We start from the raw sequence: 27,376 nt of genomic DNA on the forward strand, positions 1-27,376 counted from the left end.
TTGGAAATAAGTCTTGGAACGTTTACGTGTAAATAACGGAAAATTGTCACCCCTTTTCCCCATGCAATGCAATGTTGAGAAATGCCAATTTCATGTGAGGGCCCGGGGGAAGGGGAAGGGTAAATCATTGTTGTAGAAGTCATGTTTGTTCCCAAGCACAATATAGGCCCTACGCCATTTCCATGATCATAAGAAATTCTGGACGGAATTTCGGCAGAGTGTGCCACAAGCGTTCCAAGTACTTTTTTCCAAGATTGTAGCTTCGTGACTGCGGCTATTCGGTTCCTCCGCAGTCCGCTCCGCACCGTAGACATGGTAGACAGCCGCTTGTCCCATTTATCATGTGATTAATTTTGTGCATCTTACCTGTAGCTGTAGAGCGATCACGCCGAAAACAATCATTCCATTCGTCAACTTGCTTTGATATTGATACATTTTATATTTATGGCGATATTAATCATGACAAAATTTTAAAACTTTTTCTCCGCACAACTTTAAAGCTCCTCACTCACTGCTCACACCGTAGACAATGACGATGCTGACGATACTGCGCAGAAACCCTGCAGCGATACATTCCGGTTGTGTGATCCGCGGACACCATGCACACAGCCAATCGGTAATCAGTCCTGATCAGGTGAGAAACTTCAGGAAATACCACCTGTTGCGTGAGTTGGGGAAATCCCCGGCCGGCCGGCCAGCAAAATCGGCGCCGTAGTGAAACGTGTTGTACGTGCACTGCAACCACAGGCTCAGAAGTTTGGAAGCAACGATGACGCATGGATACATGGATACGTGAAATTTAAATTTTTGACGTTCTTTATAAACGATTGAGAATTTGAGATTAAACGTGTGAAATTACTCGAATGTGATAGCACATGATGAACATGATATAGTGCATTGATAATAAGCTGCTGTCATCGTGGGCCATAGAAAATGCCTACATCAGTTGAATGGGAAAAGGAGTTGACGTTATATGCGTTACTAGATGTACGACAACGTCAACGTGTTGTAGTGTTAGGACTTTTGTTATTGGTAAGTTTGACTATACATACTGTTTTTTACTCTAGTATAAAGTTACTGTATGTCTACTGTAACTTCTCTGTAAATATAAATAGGCCTATATCGTATCAGCTTTGGAATCCTTTTTTTTCATTCACTTATCTTTTAATGTGGTTTATAGTCCGAGCATGAAGCTAGTTTGCTCAGACTGATTCTCCCGAAAAGGCTTCCAAATTTGGACGTTCGATAGCTCAGTTCCTGTAGCCTTCTCCACTCCATACGAAGTTGGGAAATAAACCATTACAAATATGCCAACAAATTAGGTGTGAAAAAAACTCATTTTGAAAGATCATACATTTTTAATATGGCTAAAATTTTACATTTTTTTTGCAAACATATTTTGAAAATGTTCTGAATTTCTTACAAATATTTTGGCAAAATCAATCAATTTTGGCCCCCAAAAGGGCTGATTTTATCAGATTTTATGATTTTAGCTGTAAGTTCCCTCGTCTTGCACCGCTGAGGTCCTGGGTTCAAGCCCCGACCGTGCCCAAGGACTGTTCACTTGGTTTTAATATCCCGATTCCATGCTCGCTCTCGCAGGTTTTCTTCGGGATCTCAGGTTTCCTTCTGCTTTCAAAAATCAGTGATAGTTGTTTGGTATACCAAAACTTCCTTCACCCAATGGAATTTGTTGAGCTGCACAGATAATTGGTGGATGTTACAATCTAAGGCCATCTCAATTAAATCCTGTGTCTCAAAGCTTGTGATAAATTCAAAACCTAATGCAGAATGCTGTGTTTTTTTACTGTATTTTTTAAAATTTTAATTTTTTATATGTGTCAGTACAGGATTTCGGACAAGCATTTTGTGCAAAAAATATCCAATGTTGTTAAATGTTGGAATAGCAGACAAAAAAGTCACTGCTACAAACTATTATTTTGTTAGTATTATTTTTGTGTCCAAAGTTTGCGAAAAAATCGAAAACTTGAAATCAAATACGAATTTTGAGTTTTATTTTCCCCTTTTTGTTAAAAAAAAAGAATAAAAAGAGATAAAAAAAAATGAAATTGATTTTAAAGAGGACTATGCTCACAATTTTACTAATGCGCGCGACAGCTTTGAGGCACAGGATTTAATTAAGATGGCCTAAGTGCGGGTAGATGCTATATAAATTTAATATATTTATTTTATATTACAAAAAGTTAAAAAAACCGTCAAATCTGGGCCGGTCGGGCCCGTAAAGAGTTTTTTGCGTGGCTGTAAGTAAATTGTAATGATTGTTCAGATGAAATCTGTTCATCTTGGTGAGAAGCATTTTTGTTCAATTTGAACATGTTGAATTGAAATTGCCTGAGTGAAACTGATTCATGTTTAGAATCATGTAGTTGTAGTGTAAATTTCATTAGCTGGTACAGGGATAAATCAAAGATCTTCAAGGTCTTTGAACAAATGCATGCGATCGCGAAAGCGCAATAAAATTTGTGATTTCAGGTTAGCACTCTTTTGATCTTCCCTACCTGGAGAACAAAAACTTTTTTGACCCCCTCTCCCTTCATAGGATTTGGAAAACTTTTTCCCCCTTTTCAGAGGTCTTTTATGATCCTTAGTGTTGTTTCCAACCCCACCACACCAGGTATTTCTTATTCCTTTAATATTTAATAGTTACCGCATACCAACATTTGCAAGTAGTTACACTTGCACAAAGTAGTGGGGGGGGGAACAACTTCCTCCTGTGGTACATCTCAAGTTACCAGGAAAAGAATTTTAATTTATAAAATGGCACCAGTTTAAAGTCAAAAGGTTGGCTCTCTCACTTATCATTGCTGCAAACCCCTATAATAATTAAATATAGAAATTTTACAAACAAAAATCTGTATCAAATGATAGACCTTTGAAAATCCTGAGAAAATGCATTCATTTCATTAGTTTAATTATTATCCCAGACTTTTATCTTGCAGGTGTGCACTTAATACCAACATGTAACAATTTGTTGCTATCAAAACCTTCAAAAACATGTAATGCAAAGCACTATTTATCGATTACTAGTATGAGTCACATAAATTACATCAGTGGGCGTAGTATATTTAAGCTTCCTGTCGGCTATACCATTATTGTTTACCCAGTTCGAGTTCTGTGACAGACTATTGACAGTTAACAGTTATGATATAAATTCATGGCATTGAACTTTACTTTACTGCAATTATTTATCTTTACCATTCAGCATTAATTTTGTTTAGTTGCTATCATTCCCTCAGCAAATTTTTCTTCTCAGAGGAACCCAGCCGATAAAGGATGGCACAATTTCTATTATACACCCCTCCCCAAAAAGTCCCTGCTTTGGGTAAAAATGGCCAAGAAAGTCCACTTTTTCATGTTAAACTGTTCAAAATTCTGCACCTAACCAACATCTGTAAAATGACTTTGGCCGAAGCAACCAAAATATAAATTTTCATTGTCTAAATCAATATATTATTGAAAAAAAAACCACTTTTGATGTTTTGCAAAAGTTCATTCAACAAATCATATACTTTGAAAACTTGCTTGATATATTGTTGTTAATGAGTTGTTGTTTCAGCCCTCTTTACAACATAACTCAAGAACCACAGGACCTACAAAAGTATATCTGTGATATTTGAATTCTTCTACACACTCGCTATATGAAATGATCAATGCAAAATTTTGCCAAAGCTGACTACCATTCGCAAGATGCTGTGAACTACCAAATCGCAACACTAGTTGCTGACCTCAACAACATTGTGTTAGAATATTTAACATCAATTATTTTTCAAAAATGTTTTCTGGATCTGGATGTTATTTAAACGTTTTACCCTTTATGTCTATCGTGTGCTGTGTTTTTTAATGTATACAAATTCTCACTCTCTTTCTAAACAATACTCTTGTGACCCAAGTCAATAGTTTAAAAAAAAGAAAACTATTCCCCTTGTCTGGCTTGGGTGCTGAAAAAACATTACCCTGGCTTGTCTGGCTCAGGTGATATCTATTTTTGAAGATCACTTACATTTAATTTTGACCTTAAAGAAATATGAGCTAATATGAGCAGAATGCATATTTGGTGCATATGGTGTGATATCCCAGTCTTGTGATTACCAATGGAATGTTTTGGAAATTTGCCAGGATTGGCATGGTGAAGTTGGTTGGCTCGAGATAGGCCTAAGACATTTTGTTATTTATACGTTAAATATTACATTTTTAAACATAATTCTGCATTGATCATGAGTAGGCTGGAATAACTTACTGTTTTGGGACATTCAAAAATTTTGGCCCCAATTTTTATTTAATCTTCGTTATTTGGTTGAATTTCAACCTAAAAACCACTCTTATGTATCGATCAAGTGCTCTAGAGTCTAGAGTATTTATTTTGACATCATCTTTGGCCAAAAATGTCAAAATATTGAATCTTCGTTATTTGGCAGAATTTTGAAAAATATAGCTTTTTCGGTCAAAAATGTTTTGAATGACTAAAAATGCTATCAAAAGACTCCAGGACATGTGATCAGTGTAGAAAAGTGGTTTTTAGATTGAAATTCAGCCACATAACAAATGTTTAAAAAAATTGAAATTTTTGGTCCACTTTGTCTATTATATTAGAGGCCTAAAAAATTGTTTGATTGGTGTAACCCGACCTACCCTAAAATTAGTCCCTAAACTAGACTTTTTCTCTTCTTTTTTTGCAAAAAATAAATAAATAAATTTAAAAAAGGAAATGGAAAATTTAATTTCAAAAAAAGAAGAAAAAAGATCCAAGGCCTTTATCAAACGCAATTTACTGCTTTAAAACTTGCATTGGTAACTTTTTATCACAGAGAATGTCTTTGAATATATACTAAAAAAAAATCCCTACTCTCCTACCCTAACTTTATGTTATGCCAATCAAACAATTTTTTTTAGGCCTAAGTGAGCCTTGCTATATTCAGTAGACAGCAATGATGAAAAATTAAAGTGTATATGCTCCTTGCCTTGTTGTTTCAAATCATCATCATCATCATCATCATCATCATCATCATCATCATCATCATCATCACCATCACCATCATCACCATCATCATCACCATCATCATCATCATCACCGTCACCATCATCATCATTATTATCATCATCACCGTCATCATCATCGCCATCATTATCATCATCACCATCATTATCATTATCATCATCGTTATCATCACCTGATATTACGATCACCACCATCATAGTCATATTATATGTGATGCGATCAAGCAAGTCGGAACTCGGAAATATTAAATTTTCAGTTTCTTATAGGAGAATAAAAAGCATTTACAAAGCTGTATTTTGCAGAAAACCCCATTAAAATTGAACAACCAGTTCTAATGATATTCATGAGCAATTAAAGAGTTTCTAAAACAACAGGAAACGAGATCTGATTGCGTTCGCCTGCGACCGCGAGGATGCACAGCCAGCAGTGACAAATGAGTTATGACCCCGAATCTGTGAAAACCGGAAGTGATCCCTTAATTACCTTTGACCCCCCAAAAAATATTACATAGTGCTTAGGATGTCATAAGGAATATTCCTGGTGAATTTCAGCTTAATCGGAACTTATACATGGATTTTGATTTTTTTTAAATTTATGATTGACCTTTTGACCCCCTTAGTGACCTTTGACCTCAATGAAAATAAAACCTTATGTACACCGACAAAATGCATTGTTCTAATTTTATTAAAAAATTCTACTATATTTAGTTGTTGAGATAAAAATTCTTGAAGTTATTTAGCTAAAAACAGAGAGTGACCCCTTAATGACCTTTGACCCCCAAAATAAAAATACCATGCATACATCAGGTAACACTGATTCATGTATGATGGTTATATTACTCTGGTCTGTTTACATTTTGAGATAAAAAATTTTAATTTTTTTTTTGATAATTTTGGTTTTTGACCGGAAGTAACCCCTTAATGACCTTTGACCCCAAAACTGTAGGCATCCTAAAGACATTGGCTAGTAGCAATGCATGTGTGCTAATGGCGACGCTCTGCTATGTAATTTGTAAAGACAGTGATTTTTTGAATATTTGTTACAAATTTTTCAGACTTTTACCGGAAGTTACCCCTTAATGACCTTTGATCCCAATTCTGTGAGGAACTGTTAGACACTGGCTATAGATGATGCATGTGTGTAAGTGACGTCACGGTGCTATGTAATATGTGTGAGGAGTAGCATTTTTAGTGAAAATCCAAGTTTTGGCCATTGACCGGAAGTGGATGACATTTGACCGGAAGTTGATCATGTGACATTTGTAGCCAGTGCCAGTGATGATTGTGTTTAAGTTTGGTTGAAATCCATGAAAGTATGTGGCTACGATGGCTGATATCATAATGTTGACAGAAGAAGAAAGAAGAAAGAAGAAGAAGAAGAAGAAGAACGCGGTAAAAAGAATGCACAGCGCCGATGGCGGCTGTGCAACAAAAGGAACTAGACTTAGCTGTGGTCTAAGACCACGAACACAGCCGTGTTGTGGTGACCCCTTAATGACCTTTGACCCCAGAATATATGAAAACGCCCATAGACATTAGCTAATGTCAATGCATGGGTGCACGTGGCACCACTTTGCTATGTTATTTGTGGCAGAAGGGGCATTTTGAAGGTTTTTCGTCTCAGACCGGAAGTGACCCCTTAATGACCTTTGACCCAAATAAAAAAATACCACATATGAATTGGGTAACCACAATTCATGTGTGATCATACCGTTACTGTCCTATGTTTTTCTTAGCAAATACAAATTTTTGAAGGTTTTTCGTTTTATACCGGAAGTGACCCCTTAATGACCTTTGACCCCAAATCTGTGAGGACCCCATAGACACTGGGTAATAACAATGCATGTGTGCAAGTGGTGTCACTGTCCTACGTAATTTGTGGGAGAAGAAGCATTTTAAAGATATTTCGTTTTATACCGGAAGTGGCCCTTAATGACCTTTGACCCTAATTAAAAAATACCACATATACACAGGGTAACTACAATTTATGTGTGAACATACCGTTACTGTCCTATGTTTTTCTTAGCAAATACAAATTTTGAAGGTTTTTCGTTTTATACCGAAGTGACCCCTTAATGACCTTTGACCCCAAATCTGTGAGGACCCCATAGACACTGGGTAATAACAATTCATGTGTGCAAGTGGTGTCACTGTCCTCGTAATTTGTGGGAGAAGAAGCATTTTAAAGGTATTTCGTTTTATACGGAAGTGGCCCCTAAATGACCTTTGACCCTAAATTAAAAAATACCACATATACACAGGGTAACTACAATTTATGTGTGAACATACCGTTACTGTCCTATGTTTTTCTTAGCAAATAAAAAAATTTGAAGTTTTTTTGTTTTATACCGGAAGTGACCCCTTAATGACGTTTGACCCCAAATCTGTGAGGACCCCATAGACACTGGATAATAACAAAGCATGTGTGCAAGTGGTGTCACTGTCCTCACGTAATCTGTGAGAGAAGAAGCATTTTGAGTTGAAATCACGTTTTTGACCCCTATGACCCCTCGTGACCTTTGACCCCACGAGTTTCATATGACATGTAGGGCGTGGTCAATAATGGTTGTGACCAAGTTAGGTTAAAATCGGTGTAAGCATGTAAGTGCTAGAGCAAATGAAGTGGTCGGCAGAAGAAAGAAGAAAGAACCTGTAAGAAAAAAGACACAGCCGTGACTAACGTCACGGCTGTGTAAATATTTCCTTTGTTTGGCTATATCTCAAAATCAATATTTCCGATTTCCAACTGATTTTGCTTGATCGCATCACATATTGTTTTGTCCTCATTTGAAACAGACATGCATTAACAAATATGTTTTGTTTTTGTACAGTCAATTTTGCTGAGTAACAAAAATATTTTCATATTGCTTAGGTTGCTTAGGTAATGTGAAAATATTGATAACATAATCCAAACATACAAACATGTGTTGCCATTTTACTGAATGGAAAATACTAGTAGCATTACATGTAATAGGGTTGATCAAAGTACAAAGGCACTTGAAATAAGAAGGATATTTTACACTATCTTTACTTTTTCACTATCTTTACTAATTAAAAGTTTAGTGACCCCTAATTTTTATTCTGTCTGAGGAATTTTGTGAAAGGCAAAACTGCTAAAAAGGAAACAAAAGGGAAACTACCTACCAGCAATATGATGCAAACATGCGGGCAAGCAATGTTGGTGCCAGTTATATTGCATTGTCTCAGTTTGTAAATCCATTGTGATTTTTGCGGGGTGTGGGTGTTAGCGCACTTTTAGCAATGTGATTTAAGTTAAATTTCTGTTAATGTTATGCGGGTAGGTCTATATATAATTAAAACAAAGATAATAAACAAAAAAATTCCTTGTTTCCAACATGCCCATGTGATGCTGTGAGAACAGGTGCTTAAAAATTATATATTTGTGATAATTTCCTTGCAAACACTTTTTTGAAATATCTGCAAATGCCTTGCCGGTGCAGGGCTTGCCTCTAAAAACCACATTTTGAGGTCCATAATCAGAGTAGGGTGGGGTGCACAGGTTTTTGAAAGTGTGGGCCATAAGTCTTGATTCCCACTACTGCTCAAACAATTTCTGAAATTTTTGACTAGATATGTCTGGCATCATTGGTAGCCCCATAATTTTCATCCAATTGGGTACATTTCTGCCGACTAACTGGCAAAAGTAGGGACTGGCCCGACCCCGCCAGTTTGCCTTTTATCACATTTCTTTTCTTTTTTAAAAATGTTTTCAAAGCTTTTCAAGTTTTCAATTAATTGAAAAAAGTAAGGAACTTGGGCAGGAATTAGTGGCAAAAAATTAAAAGGGCAAAAAATATAATGCAATAAACAATTCACAGATTAGCCCTTTGACTTAGATTGGAAAGGCAAATCGATTGATTATGAGGACTTTACACTGGCAAATTGCCATCAGGGAGTAGGTTCATTCACAGTTCATAATAATAGTGGGGATTTCCACAATGACATACCATTCTTTCAGTCAACAAACTTTTCACTACTAAATACTGAAAGGTTTAGCGTCCTTTATTTTGTCTGTTGAACCAGTTTTTTTTCACTTATTTAATATTTTTGTAATCTGGTTTAAGCAGTACATATTAATACATTTTATTTATTGAATAAAAACAAAACTGTTTGCCCTCTATCAGAATAATCATGTGTACAATTATTAGAAAATATATCAGGTATGTGTGTTTGATGAGAGTACTGTAGGCCTAATGTTCATTGTTGTACCATTATATTGAGAACTCAGTATAAAGCTGTATGACATTGCAATGTTGTTTTTCCTCTTTCTGCAATGCCATTTATTAAAGGTGTATATATTGGGAGGGGGATCATAGTGGAAATGTGGTACAGAAACAAAATTGAAATTGAACATTGGAGCGATGAGTCACCAGCGACAACTGTAAAGTCCATAGAGGGAAATATCAGATTTGGGTTCCAAGCCTTCTCTCCTACCTGTGCGAGGTTGATGGTGCAATGTGAGGCAATGTGTTGTTCAGATCGGCCAGGGGGTGGCTGTCACAATCCCTACCAGTCAACAAAGATTCTGTGACAGCAAGTAAGTCTACATTATGGTCTATGATAAAATCTGAAATTGGGGTGGTCTTGATGTTTAATGAGCCAGCGCAAGGCATATGATTTCAGCATGTTCGGGAAAGACTTTCTCATTGGCATGATACAATCTTTCTAAGTTGGCATACTGATACGATGTTTGTCACATAACATACGATGACATGTGATGGATTTTCTCTGTAAAGTAGCTATCTACTGCTGATATGGGTGTTGATGAAGTAGCTATCTACTGCTGATATGGGTGTTGATGAAGTAGCTATCTACTGCTGATATGGGTGTTGATGAAGTAGCTATCTACTGCTGATATGGGTGTTGATGAAGTAGCTATCTACTGCTGATATGGGTGTTGATGAAGTAGCTATCTACTGCTGATATGGGTGTTGATGAAGTAGCTATCTACTGTTGATATGGGTGTTGATGAAGTAGCTATCTACTGCTGATATGGGTGTTGATGAAGTAGCTATCTACTGCTGATATGGGTGTTGATGAAGTAGCTATCTACTGCTGATATGGGCATTGATGAACTAGCCATCTACTGCTGATATGGGTGTTGATGAAGTAGCCATCTACTGCTGATATGGGTGTTGATGAAGTAGCCATCTACTGCTGATATGGGTGTTGATGAAATAGCTATCTACTGCTGATATGGGTGTTGATGAAGTAGCTATCTACTGCTGATATGGGCATTGATGAAGTAGCTATCTACTGCTGATATGGGTGTTGATGAAGTAGCTATCTACTGCTGATATGGGTGTTGATGAAGTAGCTATCTACTGCTGATATGGGTATTGATGAAGTAGCCATCTACTGCTGACATGGGTGTTGATGAAGAAGCTGTCTACTGCTGATAATGGGTATTGAGGAATGATCTACCGCTAATATGGCGGTTGACTTGATGAAATAGCTATCCTCTGCTGATATGGGTATTGATGAAGTAGCTATCTACTGCTGACATGGGTGTTGATGAAGTAGCTATCTACTGCTGACATGGGTGTTGATGAAGAACCTATCTACTGCTGATATGGGTATTGATGAAGTACCTATATACTGCTGTACAGCTGATTTTCAGCCAAATTTTGTTAAAATGCAAAACAAAATATATACAAAATAAAATTCAACTTCTCCCATAAATCAAATGCGTGTGGGGAACGACCATGAGACAAAACTATTATTTTTCTTGGCCTAATTAATAAGTCCAGGTTGTGATTTTCCTTAAACTGAACATTTCCAAGTTGTATATGTACATTGTGATTGCAATCACCTTATATTTTTATTTGATTTGTACATGTTATTTAAATTTTCTAATATTTTACAATTAGCCTATGTTTTACAGTTTTAGTTTTTATAGACTTCCACCGATTTATCTGAAAAAAAATGTGCAAAATGTAAACTACTTTATACGGTACATCGCACAATATTTAGCATATTAGGGGCTAATACCTTTAGCATTTTGTTAGCCTCAATTTATACATGTAGGCCCCTATAATATTGCATTTATTTTTTTACAGCCATTGTTCCAAGTTTAACCACAATCTGACGTTTCTTCATCCTTTGTAATCAAAAAGGCAATAACAATCATTGTTGCAGTAGGCCCCTATAGTATTAATTATTATAGTTCAAACATCTGGCAAATCTGCAGGAATTAGGCATATTAAAAACATTGTATTGGTCTCAAAGAATTATTTGATAATGGAAAAATTACTTCTGTATTTGCAAGCACCATCATGTGATTGGCGAAAGCCCAACAAACGCCCACATAATAATATAGTAGTGTGAAACATGTGCTAAGGATCAGTCTAGGCCTTTAATAACAAATGTGTTTACATTCCATTCATAGGAAGATGCCGACAGTGTTTACTAGGTGGCATATAGCCAATAGCCACCTTACGTTCCAATGTCCTTTTTTTGCATTTTTAGCAGTGCCACAAGAAAAATGGGGGGGTCAAAATCAACAAAATTTGCACAAAATTACTGCAAAAAGTTGAAATTTTCATATGTTTTGGTATTTTCTGGGGGCATCTAGTGGCAAGAGTTCTGACTGGGGGAATTCACCCCATGGGGGACACTCAACATAAAAGACCACATGGGTATGCTCCCCCAGGAAAAAACCCTGTTTTTGGACTGCACAGCTCCCAAAGACTCCTGAATTTTAACCAAAACAGAGCACTAAAAGACTCTTGATTTTGATCATATCAGCTCTGAAAGACCCCCAAATTGTTCATTCCCCACATTTCTGAGTTTTTTTCAGGTGATTGTCAACCAGAAAGCCAAGCAATTGGAGGGTGTTTTGTTTATATTGACAGGAAGTAAATCTATTTGTCTACATATTGTAAAAAAAAAAAAAAAAAAAAAAAAAACTTAACCAAAACCCACAGTCCCACACACTTACACAAAAGGAACAAAAAGTCACATGCAGAAAATAAGATTAGACAGAATACCCACATCAATTTTGCTGAGCGTTGCCAATATCTTTGTTTATGTTTTGTCTGGTTTAGGAAAGTGGTACGATTCATTGGCCCATTGCCCATTTAGGTGTGACTATAATCGGTAATTTCTCAAGATGGTTGTAGTATCCCGTGTAGTATATAAAAGTTTGTTCAACGTTGAAAGGTACACAAACTTTCATAATTCATTGCACTTGAACATCATCTTTTGAAAAGGTCCCATTTATTTCCTTACTCTCAAAACAATTAAAACTGGGCAATCTTACTATAATTCAGCTTATGTTGTATGTGTAGGGGTGTGTGGGGTATGTTTGTGGAAACTATGTGGATGTTTTATCATACATAGGGGTGTGTGTGCAGTCGCCTTCAATCGAGGACACACACACTCTACATTCCAACTGCGGACCACTCGGCAATGGGGACCATCCTCGGTTAGTGGAGGTCTGCAAACGACCACAATTACATGTATAACATATTTGCGAAATGCGTCCTCTATCCTTATGTAAGACTAAGAGATAACGTCCGCAGTTACAAGGTTAAATTCCATAACCGCAAAAAAATGGTGAAAAACATCCTTGGTATGTCGATTGAGGACGGAATCGGACGTCCACATTTGCATAGTCCTATACAGTGTCCACGTTTGATGGCGACTGCACGTAGGTGTGGGGGTGTATGTGTGCATGTGTTACAATGTTGTTTTACTAATTTTAGCCATTCCAAGCATCAGTGGCGTAGCATGGGTCATCCGATTGGGGGGCACCGACCATGATTGGGGGCACCGGGTCTGATTGGGGGGAGCCGTTTTTTGGCAATTTTGCTATGGAATTTTCTAAATTTTGCAATCGATTAAGGGGGGCATCTGCCCCCATGCCCCTATGACGCTATGCCACTGCCAAGCATTAGAAGATTTGTTTTGTTACATGCACAAATTCTAGCTCATATGGTTTTAAACATTCTTTTTTTATTAAAGGCCCATTCATTGATTTGCTCATTCGTAAAAAAATCCATTTTACACCTTTGTTAATAGTATCATAGATGTGCTAACACAATCTGCTAGTGGTTAAGCCAAAAACAGACAAAATATGACATTTTACATGACAGAAAATGTAATTTCTCTACATAAGTAGAGAAATCACGTACCTACATGTATTTGAATTGGGGTTTCAAGTCAACTTTGCCAATACTGCTATTTTCTTTATTTTTTGCCCAATTTGTCATTTCAAAAATCTCTAATGACAATTTTGATGATTTTTTTACAATCACTGAATGGGCCGTTAAGAATTTCCTTCTTGATCTGCAGTGAAATTACAATCCAGTTTTGTTGTGCACTAAACTTTCAATTATCCTGTTTTGCATTTTGAAGGTAATTTGTACACATACTACACATGGTATTAAGCCTTCCGCACCTGACCCAACAGTCACATCCTCGCCAAGAAATACCCGATCTCAAGGTACCTCACCAGCCAGTGACAAGCAACAGGACAGCGACATATCTGGTATTTCTGCAGCTGATGAAGTGAATGGAAACTTGGGACTTGGTGAACCTCAAAGAGCTGAAAGAGATATTGAATGTGAGGAGAGCCCACCGGGTGTGGTGGTAAGTATGATGGGTTCAGAGGGAGGTAACAGGTGGGGTCTATACCCCCTCCCCTAATGCAAATTGACAGGGCAGCAGAGAGCCATTACAAGACCGGTAGGCCAGTAAAATCAGCTGAAAAGGTCAAACAAATTGCAACATGGAATTTTTTTGCGGAAAACATTTCTATTAGGTGCCCTTATCAATATACTAAAAGTCTACCAAAATCAACCTCTGCGAAATATGGATAAATCGATTTTTTCAAAATGGCCTCCAAAATGATTAAAATGGTGGACAAAATATAGAAAACAGACTCACTATGTCACTTATTAGTAATAGTAACACGATTCGTATGTCTCAAGCCATGCTTCGAGGGTCTGAAATAAGATTAATCACTTTTTCTCACTTGTAAGTTTTCAAAATGGCCGCCAAAATAGCTGGAACGGTCATTATTCCATCACTAATTATATGGAATTAAATAATTAGCACTTGTAAACAAAAACTGATAGTTTGGGACCACAAGAAACCCTCTGTACCACAGAAAAAGGTTTTGACACCCCCAGAGGAACGGGGATGACCGGTATCACCAAACCCTAACGACATATCGCCCCACCAACGCCGTTTCTTGTGATCCTCTACGTATGAGCGTATGACAATCTTGAGGGTGGAGCGCCTAAAACGCGGTTCAGTCTCAGTTCGTGAGAGGTGAGTATTGTGCGCTTGTGTATCTCCCTCTCACTTCTGAGTGGGGTAAACACTGAGCAACTCTACTTACCTCCTCGATCTCTTTGATACGCCGCAATGTACCCTCTCAGAGCCCTGACTGGGCGTGGCGGTTTCATCGCATATATCCCGCAATGAGAACCAGATCAGGGAGGCACATCGGATAACGAGTAAAGGACAGGGCATGGTCTGGTTCTTGTCCAGGAACCTAGCCGGGGAAGGATAGAGACTACCCCAGTGGTGAACCGTAGGTGGTGCTCGTCTATAGACAGAACATGTACATAACTGAACAATGTCGACCGCAGGCCACTGCCATCAAGAACACAGTCTTGAGTGTCAAGTCTTGCAACGAGAGAGGTCCTCCGTGGGTTCGAAGGCCTTGGGTAGATACTGCAACACCAACATGAAGTCCCATTCCGGAACCAAGGAGCGAACTGGAGGTCTTTCTGTCACCATGCTCTTAATGAGGTCCGCAAGTGCTGTATTCGATAAGACCGTCATATGCCCCCCCCCCCCCCCCCCCCCAAGTCATGATGAATCGCTAAAATGGCAGTATTGTATGCTTACGCGGTACGAGGCATACGGTCCCGTGGTAAGGAAATCTGTGACTTGTAGAATCGGCGAAGTCTTTCAGCAAGCGCAGCAACCGAATATTAATGGCCAGCTGTCTGGACGGACTGGCGGAAGTCCGCCAAACAGTCAGGTGGAGGTTGTTAATCACCTCCATCTGTACCTGGTGCCGGTGGCGTGGCGGAACTGTGAGAAGATCTACGCAGCATAGATGACTGACTGGTTCTCCCACGAGAAGATCCAGGAGGCGGGAGAACAATCCACTGCTTGGGCCAGAGAAAGCGGCTAAAAGGAGTAATCAGTTCCAAGAATTGGCTACCTTCAGCAGAACCAGAAGGATCATGGCAATGGGAGGGAAGGCATTATACCGAATATGCCCTCCCAACTCTCCTGCATGGTGTCCCGGCCTACCGCCCTTAATCCCGGGTGAAGTAAGGCGGAAGCTAATGGTTCTGATGGGACGATCTAACCTCTGAAAGATGGACCGATACATGCATACTACTGAGTGAGGTGCCACTCAATTAGACAAGAGAGATGAGGACTGACCCACCCCGACAAGCAATCCCGAGTCAACCCCGTCCAAGCTCCGTACCACCTCCACTGACACTACAGAAGAAGGGACACTGTCTCCATGCAAATGGTGATAGCTGGGACTTTTGGTGCCCCCTCCCTGTTGATGTAAAACACAACGGTCATGCTGTCATACTGAGTTGATTTATCCACCAGGAGAGGCAGGAGTGGAGCTGCCGAGGGACCGGAATTATGAGGCTCTGAGGATGCCGCCACGCTTGCAACTGCCCGAGGAAGTATAGCTGTATCTCCCTCGTGCGCAAGTGGCAGCTCCGAGCGCTGGCCACCAGCCCTAATAGGCGAAGCCACACCCGAGCCTGAACCGATGCCGCCTGCCTGATAATCAGAGCGCATAATCAAACATCAGCGATCCTCAATCCCATGGGAGAGAACCGGACCCTGGCGAAGTATATCGTCGCCCCCAGAATTATTCAAGTGGAACAGTAAAAATAAGTTACAGTCATATTGCAGTCATGCTGACAATTAAATCACCTTTTCGAATCACCCCTGATGATTTATAGGTCTTTAGAATCGACCCTGTAGCTCTTTGTGGGAGAAATATTTGACAACGCTGTATTGAATGTTATATTAGGACCGTCCATCCAATTACCATTCAAATATTTACTCTAAAGTATCCGATACACATAATATGTGGATCATAACTTACATGTACTATTTTAATACTGATTCAGCTTCTATGGTGAAAAGTTGAGTGCCATGTCTGTATTCACAACTCACAATGAACGTATTTGGCGGCCATTTTGAAATTTTGAACAAAAACTACGCAGACAAATAAATATTTATGAAACAGTAAGGGCATAAGAGCATTTGTAGGTCAAAATGTCACCCAATTCCCACATGGACACTCATAAAATATTGATATCACAACTGTCTATTTTTACGACATTTTGGCTGCCATTTTGAAAAAGTCAATTTTACACATCTTTCGCAGAGGTTGATTTTGGTAGACTTTGAGTATGTTAAAATAGAGACTTAAGAGCAACATTTTCATAACTAACATGTACTATTTTAATACTAATTCAGCTTCTATGGTGAAAAGTTGATTGCCTTGTCTGTATTCACAACCCATAATGAACGTATTTGGCGGCCATTTTGAAATTTTGAACAAAAACTACGCAGACAAATAAATATTTATGAAACGGTTAGGGCATAAGAGCATTTATAGGTCAAAATGTCACCCAATTCCCACATGGACACTCATATAATATTGATATCACAACTGTCTATTTTTTACGACATTTTGGCTGCCATTTTGAAAAAGTCAATTTTACACATCTGTCGCAGAGGTTGATTTTGGTAGACTTTGAGTATGTTAAAATAGAGACTTAAGAGCAACATTTTCATAACTAACATGTACTATTTTAATACTGATTCAGCTTCTATGGTGAAAAGTTGATTGCCCTGTCTGTATTCACAACCCATAATGAACGTATTTGGCGGCCATTTTGAAATTTTGAACCATTACACTTGAAATTTTGAGGTCAAAATGTCACCCAATTCCCACATGGACACTCATATAATATTGAAATCACAACTGTCTATTATTTACGACATTTTGGCTGCCATTTTGAAAAAGTCAACTTTACACATCTTTCGCAGAGGTTGATTTTGGTAGACTTTGAGTATGTTAAAATAGAGACTTAAGAGCAACATTTTCCGAAAATAGAATTCATGTTGCAATTATTTTGACCTTTGGAGATTTTGGGGCTGATTTTTACTGGCCTACGGGGTAAAGGTGAGTACACCCAGCCCCTTTTTTGCTAATACTAATTTGTTTAAAAACTTTACTTTTAACTAGTGCCAGGATCCCGCTCTACGGCGGGAGGGAGGAGGAAACATGAATTTTTTTTTTTTTATTTGGGAGGGGTTAATACATTGCTAGTGCAATTAGTTGGTGTAGTGCATGTTAGAATATCATCTGGCTCACGCTTTCTTTATTACAAACCACTGATCAAAATGATCATAACACAAAGCCTATGGCATAGGTGTATGAGCCTAGGCTTGAACCAGTAACCAACAGATACTAACATGCACTACATCAGCGAATATTGAGCAAAAAGAGAAGTCCACATTTTTGTTGGATTTTCTAGTTCCCTTTTCTGTCAATTTTTTCAGTCCCCCTACGAAACTTCAGCTCCAGGTAACGTATCCCTGACCCCCTGTCAGGAAGCTTGCAAAATGGACCGGTAATAGTTGGACTTAGTGGTGCACCATAAGATTTCCAAGGGGGAAGTTGGTTGCTAGGGAACAGCTGTACTCGATCAAACCGCGAATGTATATCGCGTATTTCAAACTACAACGCAAATGCGGGACCTTGGATGCAATGTTAACCAATCACAAGTGCGTTGGAATGGTTGGATTTACTTCCGCGTTACTCACGCACAGTCGCACACGCTGGCGTTCATCGCGCAGTATACGCAAAAAAGTCGTCACGCTATTGAAAGCTGCGTTCATCCAATTGGAATTCCCACTATAGTGAGACAAAAATATCTGGCCCCACTGATGAGTAAAAAAATAATTTCATCCAGCATCTAAATCTGTACAAAGTTATACTTAAGGGCTCAGATAGCGACATTTTCACATATTTTTGTGGGGCCTGAGAGCACATCATATCTTGAATTGCATTTTGAAAATGAGTAATGTCCTTCTGATGTAAAATAATTTTGATTTTTTTTAAATTCGCGATATAATACACATTTTATGGCAAATGATTACAAATTAATATTTTTGAGATTTAACAGTTCTTGAAATAAATTTTATAAATCTAATGAAAATCATATGAAAATTTCGACTTTTCGTATATATAGATTTTTTCCTAAAAACACCAAAACAATTTGGGTCTTTTGGGGAAAAATGTATATCTTCAATATGCAAAATTTTCAATTGATGGTCAGGTTTTCATCCCAGATACATACACTTTTAAGTGCATATCATTAGATTTATAAAGTTTACTTTAAGGACTGTTAAATATAAAAAAATATCAAATTTTAATAATTTGCCATAAAATTTGCATTATATCACAAATTTCAAAAACTCAGAATTATTTTACATATCCCTCGTATTCAGAATGCAATACGATTATGTCTGATGTGCTCTCGGGGCCCACAAAAAATACTGTGCAAACGTTGCTATCCAATTCCTTAAAATTAGATATAAGAAATATTCCACCCCACCCATGTCCATGCCCAATGTTGCGCACCATACCAACATTTTTCTCTGAATTGATTTGAGCAACAAATAACTCCCTATTTTGTACTTTTATCTCTCAGACACCATGTATTTTGTGCAATGGAGAGTTCTCAGTGAAAATTACAGATGACAGAGGGTACACATGTGAATGTTTAGTGTGCCATCCGGCAACTTATAGGAAGAAACAATGTAATTGTACAGCTGATGGACAAGTGCTCAATGACACTTTGTAAGTACAAAACCTGCTGGGTGCACCAAATCTACTGAACTCCGGTGTAGGTTACTAGTCTTGTAAGTTATGAGGGCTCAACTCCCTCCGAAAATGGCGACAATGTTGAACCATCACTTTACTCGCAAGACTAGTAACTTACTACCCGGGGGGGCACTCAACTGAAATTTTGGTAGGGGTGTGCGGCGCGGAGCACCGAACTTTGGGAACTAAGAACTGATTTTGGGAAAAATAGGGACTTGATGAAGCTTGATGAATTGAAATTTCAACATTTTTGGTGGGTCTAGTGAACTAAAATTGGACCAAATTATAGGCTTTGGAGCTAAAAATAATTCCAAAATTTTCCAAATTTTGGCTAAAGAGCTACATTTGTCAGAGTTTGAGGCTCAAAGAACTGGAGCATGATCCAAATGTGGGTCTTAAGGAACTGCCGGGGAGCCTGAAAAAGGGACCCTTGACCGCCGCATATACCCATACCCCATTTACATGCGAGTACCCCCTCTGGGCTTACTACGGAGTTATGCTGATTTGTTGCACCTAGCAGAACATGTAGTATTTATGCTTCCTTAGCCCAGAGCTTGCCAAACTGGGTGGAGCTGGGTCACGACACAGAATTAGGTCACGACCAGCTGACCAATTCTTCAGGGGGTTGCAGACATTTACGGAAAAGAATAAAAGATTAATAAAAATAAATAAAAAGAAGTATAAAAATGGGTAATATTTTTAAAATTTTTGAAAGCTGTAACTGGAGCCAAAATTTCAAAATTCTTTTGAAATTTTGTAAAACTTTTGCGAAATTGTGTTAAATTTGGCCAAAAATATGGGCCTTCAGTATAAAAATAGGTTAAATTTTCAGTGAATAGATTCATCAGGTTTGTAAAACATCAATTAGAAATTTTCGCTTGACAAAACCAGTAAGTTTTTACTTACTCTCTAATATTTCGTCCTACAAGACCAATCACAACCGGAAGTCAGTTTCCCGGGAAAGTGGATCAGATGTTTCACATCTGAAGAAGTCCTCCGACGTGTAGGACGAAATATTAGAGAGTAAGTAAAAACTTACTGGTTTTGTCAAGCGAAAATTTCTAATTGAGGTTAAATTTTCTTGGAAAATAGGTATAAATATGGACCTACTTTAATTCTCTGAGGCACACAAATAAATGGACACATACAGGTATAGTTTCAGTAAATAACAATATTTGTATCATGTTGTGGGTTGCGCCATATTTTTCTCAAAAAATTTGCTTCATGGCAAAAAAAAAAGTTAGCATGGGAAGCCCTGCTTTAGCCCATCAAAAAAAAATCACATAATTATGGTTTCATAACTAGGTTTCATCACTTTATCCGGTCCTTGCTTTATCACAATGGAACTATTGTTTATTATTTACAGACATTTAGGTGGGGAACGTGCAGGTGAATTCCCTTTTGATCCATGAAAGTTACATTGTTTTTTCCATTTTGCCAAAAAAATGAAAGTGTATGTTTAACTACGGGGTTTAATTCACATAATTATGGTTTCATAAGTAGGTTTGATCACTTTATCTGGTCCCTGCTTTATCACAATGGAACTATTGTGTATTATTTGAAGGAATTTAGGAGGGAAACATGCAGGTAAATCCCCTTGTGATCCATGGAGATTACATTGTTTCTCCATTTCACCAAAAAATGAAAGTGTATGTTTGGTCTCTTTTGGTTTGAAAAAAGAAGGTTGGTCGGTCAATTGCCATTTTTTTAATTTATTTATTTATTTATTTATTTATTTATTTATTTATTTATTTATTTATTTATTTATTTATTTATTTATTTATTTATTTATTTATTTATTTATTTATTTATTTATTTATTTATTTATTTATTTATTTATTTATTTATTTATTTATTTATTTATTTATTTATTTATTTATTTATTTATTTATTTATTTATTTAACATTTTACTCAAGTTAGACTATCTTTTGAATAAAGTGCTCAATCCCAAAAGGGAGAGCGTATAAAAATTCAAAATTCAAATACGCTCCTGCTTTGCGGTTGAGCACTTTCTGACTATCTCCGATAGACAGACTGACTCTGAATAGACTTTGGCTGTGTTGACACCATGGAATGTATATTCTTTCACATTCCTAAGAGATGGTAGTCCACCCAAAGCATTTCATCGTGTCGTCTGACGATTGCCTTTTTAGGCATGAAACTCAGAGTAACGACTACCTATTCTGGAAGGTCTGTTCTTTGAATTTTTATTTATTTATTTATTTATTTATTTATTTATATATATTTATTGATTGATTGATTGATTGATTGATTGATTGATTGATTATTCATTGATTATTCATTAAATGTGACAATTAAAGGGAAGCCCTATATAAAAATCAAACAAAAAATAAACTGAAGAAGGAAAACAAGAAAAAACAGGCTGGGTGCCATTTGAAAATTTAAACCCCCTGGGGAGCTCACAATTATTGCACAGACCCTTAGAAGTTATTCAAATAGGATGACCACTTTGCACAAAAATTTTTCCTGACATTTTATTGTACATTATCTTACTATAAATAGGGGAATGTTGTATCTATGTATGTATGTATCTATGTATGCCTATAAAGGCTCCGTCAGTTTCGATCCAAATGTCGCCAAATTCATACGGGAGATCGATGAATATACGGGAACGTGTTTAAACTTTATTTGGTTGAAAACGGTCAAGAATTGGCTTCAAAAACAGTGAAAATATGGGTAAAAACGGGTTTTTGTAATGAAAATCGGTTGTCAGCCTACGCGTCACTGCAACTGGCCGGCAGCGTGTCGGCGCCTCGTGCGTAATGCGCACTACGCCAATGGGCGCGTAAACGGCGCAGAGCCACGCGACTGCGAGCCAGAGACCAGTGGACATGATAATACGGAAATAAGGAAAAAATAAAGGACAAAAAGGTACATGGACGGGTCACAGGATTATGATAACGGGTGAACACGTCCACAGACACGCTATGAGAGGACGTAATAAATACGGGAAAAAGCTGTTTGTTGTATAAACAACATGAAGCGGTACTATAAAGAAAAATTAAATTAAAATGAGGACAAAAAAGTACGAGTAATAGGCCAACGGGTTAAAGTAACTAAATGAAACGGGAACGAAACAAAGAAGGAAAGAAACTAATCAGGAAATGTAAGAAAAAAGAAGCTAAAATAATGAGAACAGAATTAAATAAAAAACATGGAAACGGGAAATCACAAGCAGCAAATAAACAAAGAAGCTAAAAGGAAAGAACAGATTTAGAACATAATGGGAACGAGGTTAAATAAATAAATAACATGGAAACGGAAAATCACAAGCTAAGCAATTAAGACACTAAAAGAGAAAGTGTAAGAAGAGACAGGTTTAGAAAAATAAAATGTACCTTTTCAATGATTCTACCTGTTCAGTAATTATTCCTGTTATGGTGAACGCTCCCATCTAGCGCGTTCCCATCTAGCGAAGCGCGGGTATCCCGCTAGTATTTATAATATTCAGTCCGATGAAAATTTCCCTTTCCATTCTTTGACATACATAACACACCATACATCATCAGATCATATACCCACCCACACCATCAGGTGATGATTTTTGAAGTGCAGAACAGGTCACGTACGTCCCACACGCCCAACAGGTACACCACCAGGGTTGCCAAACCCGCGATTTGGTAGCCCAATTGGGCAACTTTTTAAGATTTTTCCCGCGACTTTTGACAATTTCCTGTCCCATAGAAACCAATGGTTAAGAAAAAAATTGGGCGACTTTTCAACATTAGCTCCCGCGACTTCCGATAGTTTCCTGCCCCATAGAAACCAATGGTAAAGAGAAAAATTGGGCGACTTTTCGATTATTTGACCCGCGATTCGGGCCAAAATCTTTTGGCAACCCTGCACACCACTTTAATTATTCTTAGACATATTGTATTATGTTGTGTTTATGCTATGGATCATTAGTTTTCAATTGGATGAATATAAAAAGTCGCTTTTCATTATTTGTGATGCGATCAAGCAAAATCAGTCCGAAATATTGATTTTGAGATATAGCCAAACAAAGGATGCATTTCCTTTTGTTTCCTATTGTTTTTGAAACTCGATCTTTAACCGCTCACATCTTTTAAACTGGTTTTCCATATTCAATTGAATATGTCCGATTTCAGACTGATTTTGCTTGATCACACCACATTTATTTTTAGGAAAAACTTCACCGGTCCAACGTGTTGTATTTGCTTAAAACAAGCTTCAATCTGAAAGTATTTAGAATTGTTTTAACAAGTCTTTACAATAATTATCATAGTTTTATGAAAACACTAGTTTAATTCTCTCCAAAGCACATCATCAGAAGGAGAGGGGATTTACTGTTTTGTACATGTATACCATACCCTTACAAATTTTACCCCAGAATAGCCAGTAGACCAGGTTAAAACTGAGCTAAGTACCACTTGGAGAACAAGAAATTCTCATATGGTTTAACTGGACCAGTTTTGTATGGGGAATAAGAATTTGTTGGGTAAAAAGCCCGTAACCTGAGAACTTTTCCGTGAGGGCGCTTTTTTCAAAATGGCCGCCAAAATCCAATATATATGGTTAAATTGGTCACTTTAAGGCATATTTAACCAGATTTTGGATTTTTATTGATTGCAATAGTGTACTACTAAGTCAGGTTATTAATATGAAGGTAAGCGGAGGTCACAGCTGAGGGCGCTTTTTTCAAAATGGCCGCCAAAATCAATGAAAACATATGTATGGTTAAATTAGTCACTTTAGGGGCACATTTAACCAGATTTTTGGATTTTTATTGATAGCAATAATGTACTACCAAGTCAGGTTATTAATATGAAGGTAACAGGAGGTTACAGCTGAGGGCGCTTTTTTCAAAATGGCCGCCAAAATCAATGAAAAGCATATATATTGTTAAATTAGTCACTTAAGTTGTATACTTCATCAGGTTTTGGATGTTGTTATTGATAGCGGTAAAACATTACTAGGTCAGATTATTAACACAAGGTATAGGATGTCACAGGCGAGGGTGCTTTTTCCAAAATGGCCGACAAAATTGAAGGAAAGTATGATATCAACAAAATAGTGGCAGGAAATGTTACTTAATTAAGTTTAAAAAAGTAATAGATGTCTTTGACGTTTTGAACTTATAATGAGGTACTTGAGGGTGGTAAAGGTAGATTCTGATTTAAAATGGCAACAATGATGACTACCAGAATTGCCTTTATAAATTAAAGAAGACCCCAAACGCAACTTGTAAACTAGAATACCGCAAAAGTGTTGCTTTCAGTGTTATAAATTGTCCGTTTGTGCATGATTTCACTGATGCATTTCTCTTTGTTTTAATTCCTCAGGATTACTCAAATTGCTATTTTCTGAAAAATCGTCATAGTCATTCTATACCTATAGTTCTTGGACATCCTCAGGCATTACCGTTTCAACCCATTTAGGTTCCATGTTTTCGTTTCACCCATTGTCAACAATGTTTCCACCATCTGCTCTCCACCCTCTTGCAATGAAATTTGTGTGAAGGATATGAAGCGCCAGCGCCTGCTTACATGGAGGTAGTAACGGTATATCTGCAATCTTTTTATCTGTTGCTAACTTTTGATCAAAGATATCGTATCTTGCTTCGTTGACATCTTTGCCCTTCACTCCGTGAAATGTACTCCTCTAGCTCTTTGCATAAACTTTCTGATGGAAAATCTAATACGCCAATGTTGCAGAATGTGTCCACAAACTTCGGCTTTGACTCCAGAAGCTTCCAGCACTGATCTTTCCCCTTGCGAAAAAAAGGCTGAGTTGCAATCATTGCCAGTGAATGCGTGAAATCCAATCAGGGATGACTTCTGAGCTGCTGTTAAGTCAATATCGCTCAATTTGGCCTTCGTGTCATAAAACCAGATAGGCCTACTATTTTGATTCGATCTTAGCAGTAATCAGGAAGAAGATGAGACAACGGTCAGCTTGCATGCAATGCATGCAGTAAGGAATAGCAACGAGGGTATAGCAATCATCCGACCTAGACATTGCAGTCATTGCTAAATATCCCATTTCATTCATGATGGAGACAGAGTAATTCTGGACACAAACACTGGCGCATGGCAAATACAGGAAGACAGAAAGTTTATGCAAAGAGCTAGAGGAGTACGTTTCACTTCTATACGGAGTGAAGGGCAAAGATGTCAACGAAGCAAGATACGATATCTTTGATCGAAAATTTTCAAAAGATAAAAAGATTGCAGATATATCTATACCACTATGTATGCAGGTGCTGGCGCTTCATATCCTTCGCGCAAATTTCATTGCAAGAGAGTGGAGAGCAGTAGATGTCACTATATACGATGGTGAAAACATTGTTGACAATGGGTGGAACGAAAACATGGAACCTAAATGGGTTGAAACGGTAATGCCTGAGGATGTCCAAGAACTATTGGTAGAGAATGACTATGAAGATTTTTCAGAAAATAGCGATTTGAGTGATCCTGAGAATTAAAACATAGAGAAATGCATCAGTGAAACCAAGCAAAAACGGACAATTTATAACAACACAAGTTGCTTTTGGGGTCTTTTAAAAAAAAATACATACAGGCAATTCTGGTAGTCATCATTGCCGCCATTTTAAATCAGAATCTACCTTTACCACCCTGAAGTACACTATCAAACTTTCCTTCAATTTTGTCGGCCATTTTGAAAAAAATACCATTGCCTGTGACATCTTATTACCTTCGTATTAATAATCTGACCTAGTAATGCTTTACCGCTATCAATAACAACATCCAAAATCTGATGAAGTATATACAACTTAAGTGACTAATTTAACAATATATGCTTTTCATTGATTTTGGCGGCCATTTTGAAAAAAACGTCCTCAGCTGTGACCTCCTGTTACCTTCATATTAATAACCTGGTTTAGTAGTACATTGTTGATATCAATAAAAATCCAAAATCTGGTTAAATATGCCCCTAAAGTGACTAATTTAACCATATATATGTTTTTCATTGATTTTGGCGCCATTTTGAAAAAAGCGCCTCAGCTGTCACCTCCTGTTACCTTCATATTAATAACCTGACTTAGCAGTACATTATTGCTGTCAATAAAAATCCAAAATCTGGTTAAATATGCCCTAAAGTGACTAATTTAACCATATATATTGGATTTTATGGCCATTTTGAAAAAAAAGCGCCTCACGGAAAAGTTCTCAGGTTACGGGCTTTTTACCCAACAAATTCTTCTTCCTCATGCAAAACTGGTCCAGATAAACCATATGAGAATTTCTTGTTCTCCAAGTGGTACTTAGCTCAGTTTTAACCTGGTCTACAGTATCTGGGGTAATAAATTTTCTTTCCCTGATCTTATTGGCTTGGTTGGAGCTCTCCCAAGCTGACAGTAGAAAATTTATTACCCTGATACTGGCTATTTGGGGGTAACATTTTTAAGGACATGTCCACATGATGCTCCAAAAGGCTTAAAGTATATGTTACTAGTATTCAGAATAATTAAAATGTTTGCAAACCTGAAGATTTTGGAGAGAGATGAGGAGATATCGAGCAATACTGGAAATTTATGATTCATTTTAATTAGCCTTAGAATTCTAAGAAATTTATGGAAGTATGCATGACTGCATATTAAAGCTTAGTAATGTCTAGGATTTCATAACCATTTTGCATTCACCAGGGTTCATCACTAGCTATTGAGTAAACATTTTGTTTTACTCTGCCATAGCAACAGCACTATTGTAGACATCGGTCGCTAGTCGGGCATTGAATGTGCATGACATTTAAAAAAATGTACAATTGATCTTTGTCAGCCTTTTTGTCCTTTTTGACATTCATTCGGGAACACATATAATGGTGTGTGTGGGGGTTGCAGGATGTGTGGGTGGGGTGTGCTTGCGTGTTTTGGTTCAAAATATTCAATTTGAGCTTAATCTTAAAGCCATTTTGTAACATATGCTGACAGAGCCTCCCTCAACAATTTGAAAAATATGTTTTTTACTTGATTGTGATATACTTTAGTTAGTAATACATACCCTATGCAAAAATCAAGACTTTAGGTGCTGTAGTTTGGTCAAAATCTGAGACAGTTTAATATTACGATGGAAATATTAGTCAAACATGTATGCGATGTTCATTACACAGAATAGGTGCATATCAAAAGAACCCACCCGACCCGAGTGGCTCACATTGGCGACATATGCGCTGGTATTAAATCACAATTTTGTTTGTATTGCCTCATCTGTTTGGGCCAAAATTAAAAGAGCTAGGACATATCTGATAGTGAAAACTAACATTTTGTGGGAAAAATACAATTTTATTTCTTACGCAAATGTTACAATATGGCTTTAATCACCATTTTATATTTCATTTTGTTTAATTTGCATGGAATCTGGGAGCATGTACCCAGCATCCATGATCATACATTTCACATGCATGTAGTTGCAGCTAGCATTTTTATTTCTTTGGATCCT

The 27,376-nt window shown here is 37.4% G+C and overlaps 2 protein-coding genes across 3 annotated transcripts in view; one reads left to right on the forward strand and one right to left on the reverse strand.

Annotated features, from left to right (window-relative positions):
* The window catches only part of LOC140141068 (uncharacterized), a 50,063-nt gene extending 49,475 nt beyond the window's left edge, over positions 1–588 (reverse strand). Inside the window, exon 1 of the mRNA XM_072162841.1 lies at positions 367–588. Coding sequence (XP_072018942.1) covers positions 367–435 — 69 coding nt within the window. The 5' untranslated portion in view covers positions 436–588. The remainder of the gene's footprint in view (positions 1–366) is intronic.
* An 87-nt stretch (positions 589–675) lies between these two features.
* LOC140141067 (uncharacterized) overlaps positions 676–27,376 on the forward strand; it is a 34,557-nt gene continuing 7,856 nt past the window's right edge. For both annotated transcript variants that reach the window (XM_072162839.1, XM_072162840.1), the window contains exons 1-3: positions 676–1,032; positions 13,396–13,629; positions 18,762–18,910. In XM_072162839.1, the coding sequence (XP_072018940.1) occupies positions 934–1,032; positions 13,396–13,629; positions 18,762–18,910 (482 nt within the window). In that variant the 5' untranslated portion in view covers positions 676–933. The remainder of the gene's footprint in view (positions 1,033–13,395; positions 13,630–18,761; positions 18,911–27,376) is intronic.

The sequence above is a fragment of the Amphiura filiformis genome, chromosome 19 (genome assembly GCF_039555335.1).
Source record: "Amphiura filiformis chromosome 19, Afil_fr2py, whole genome shotgun sequence".
NCBI classification, from domain to species: domain Eukaryota; kingdom Metazoa; phylum Echinodermata; class Ophiuroidea; order Amphilepidida; family Amphiuridae; genus Amphiura; species Amphiura filiformis.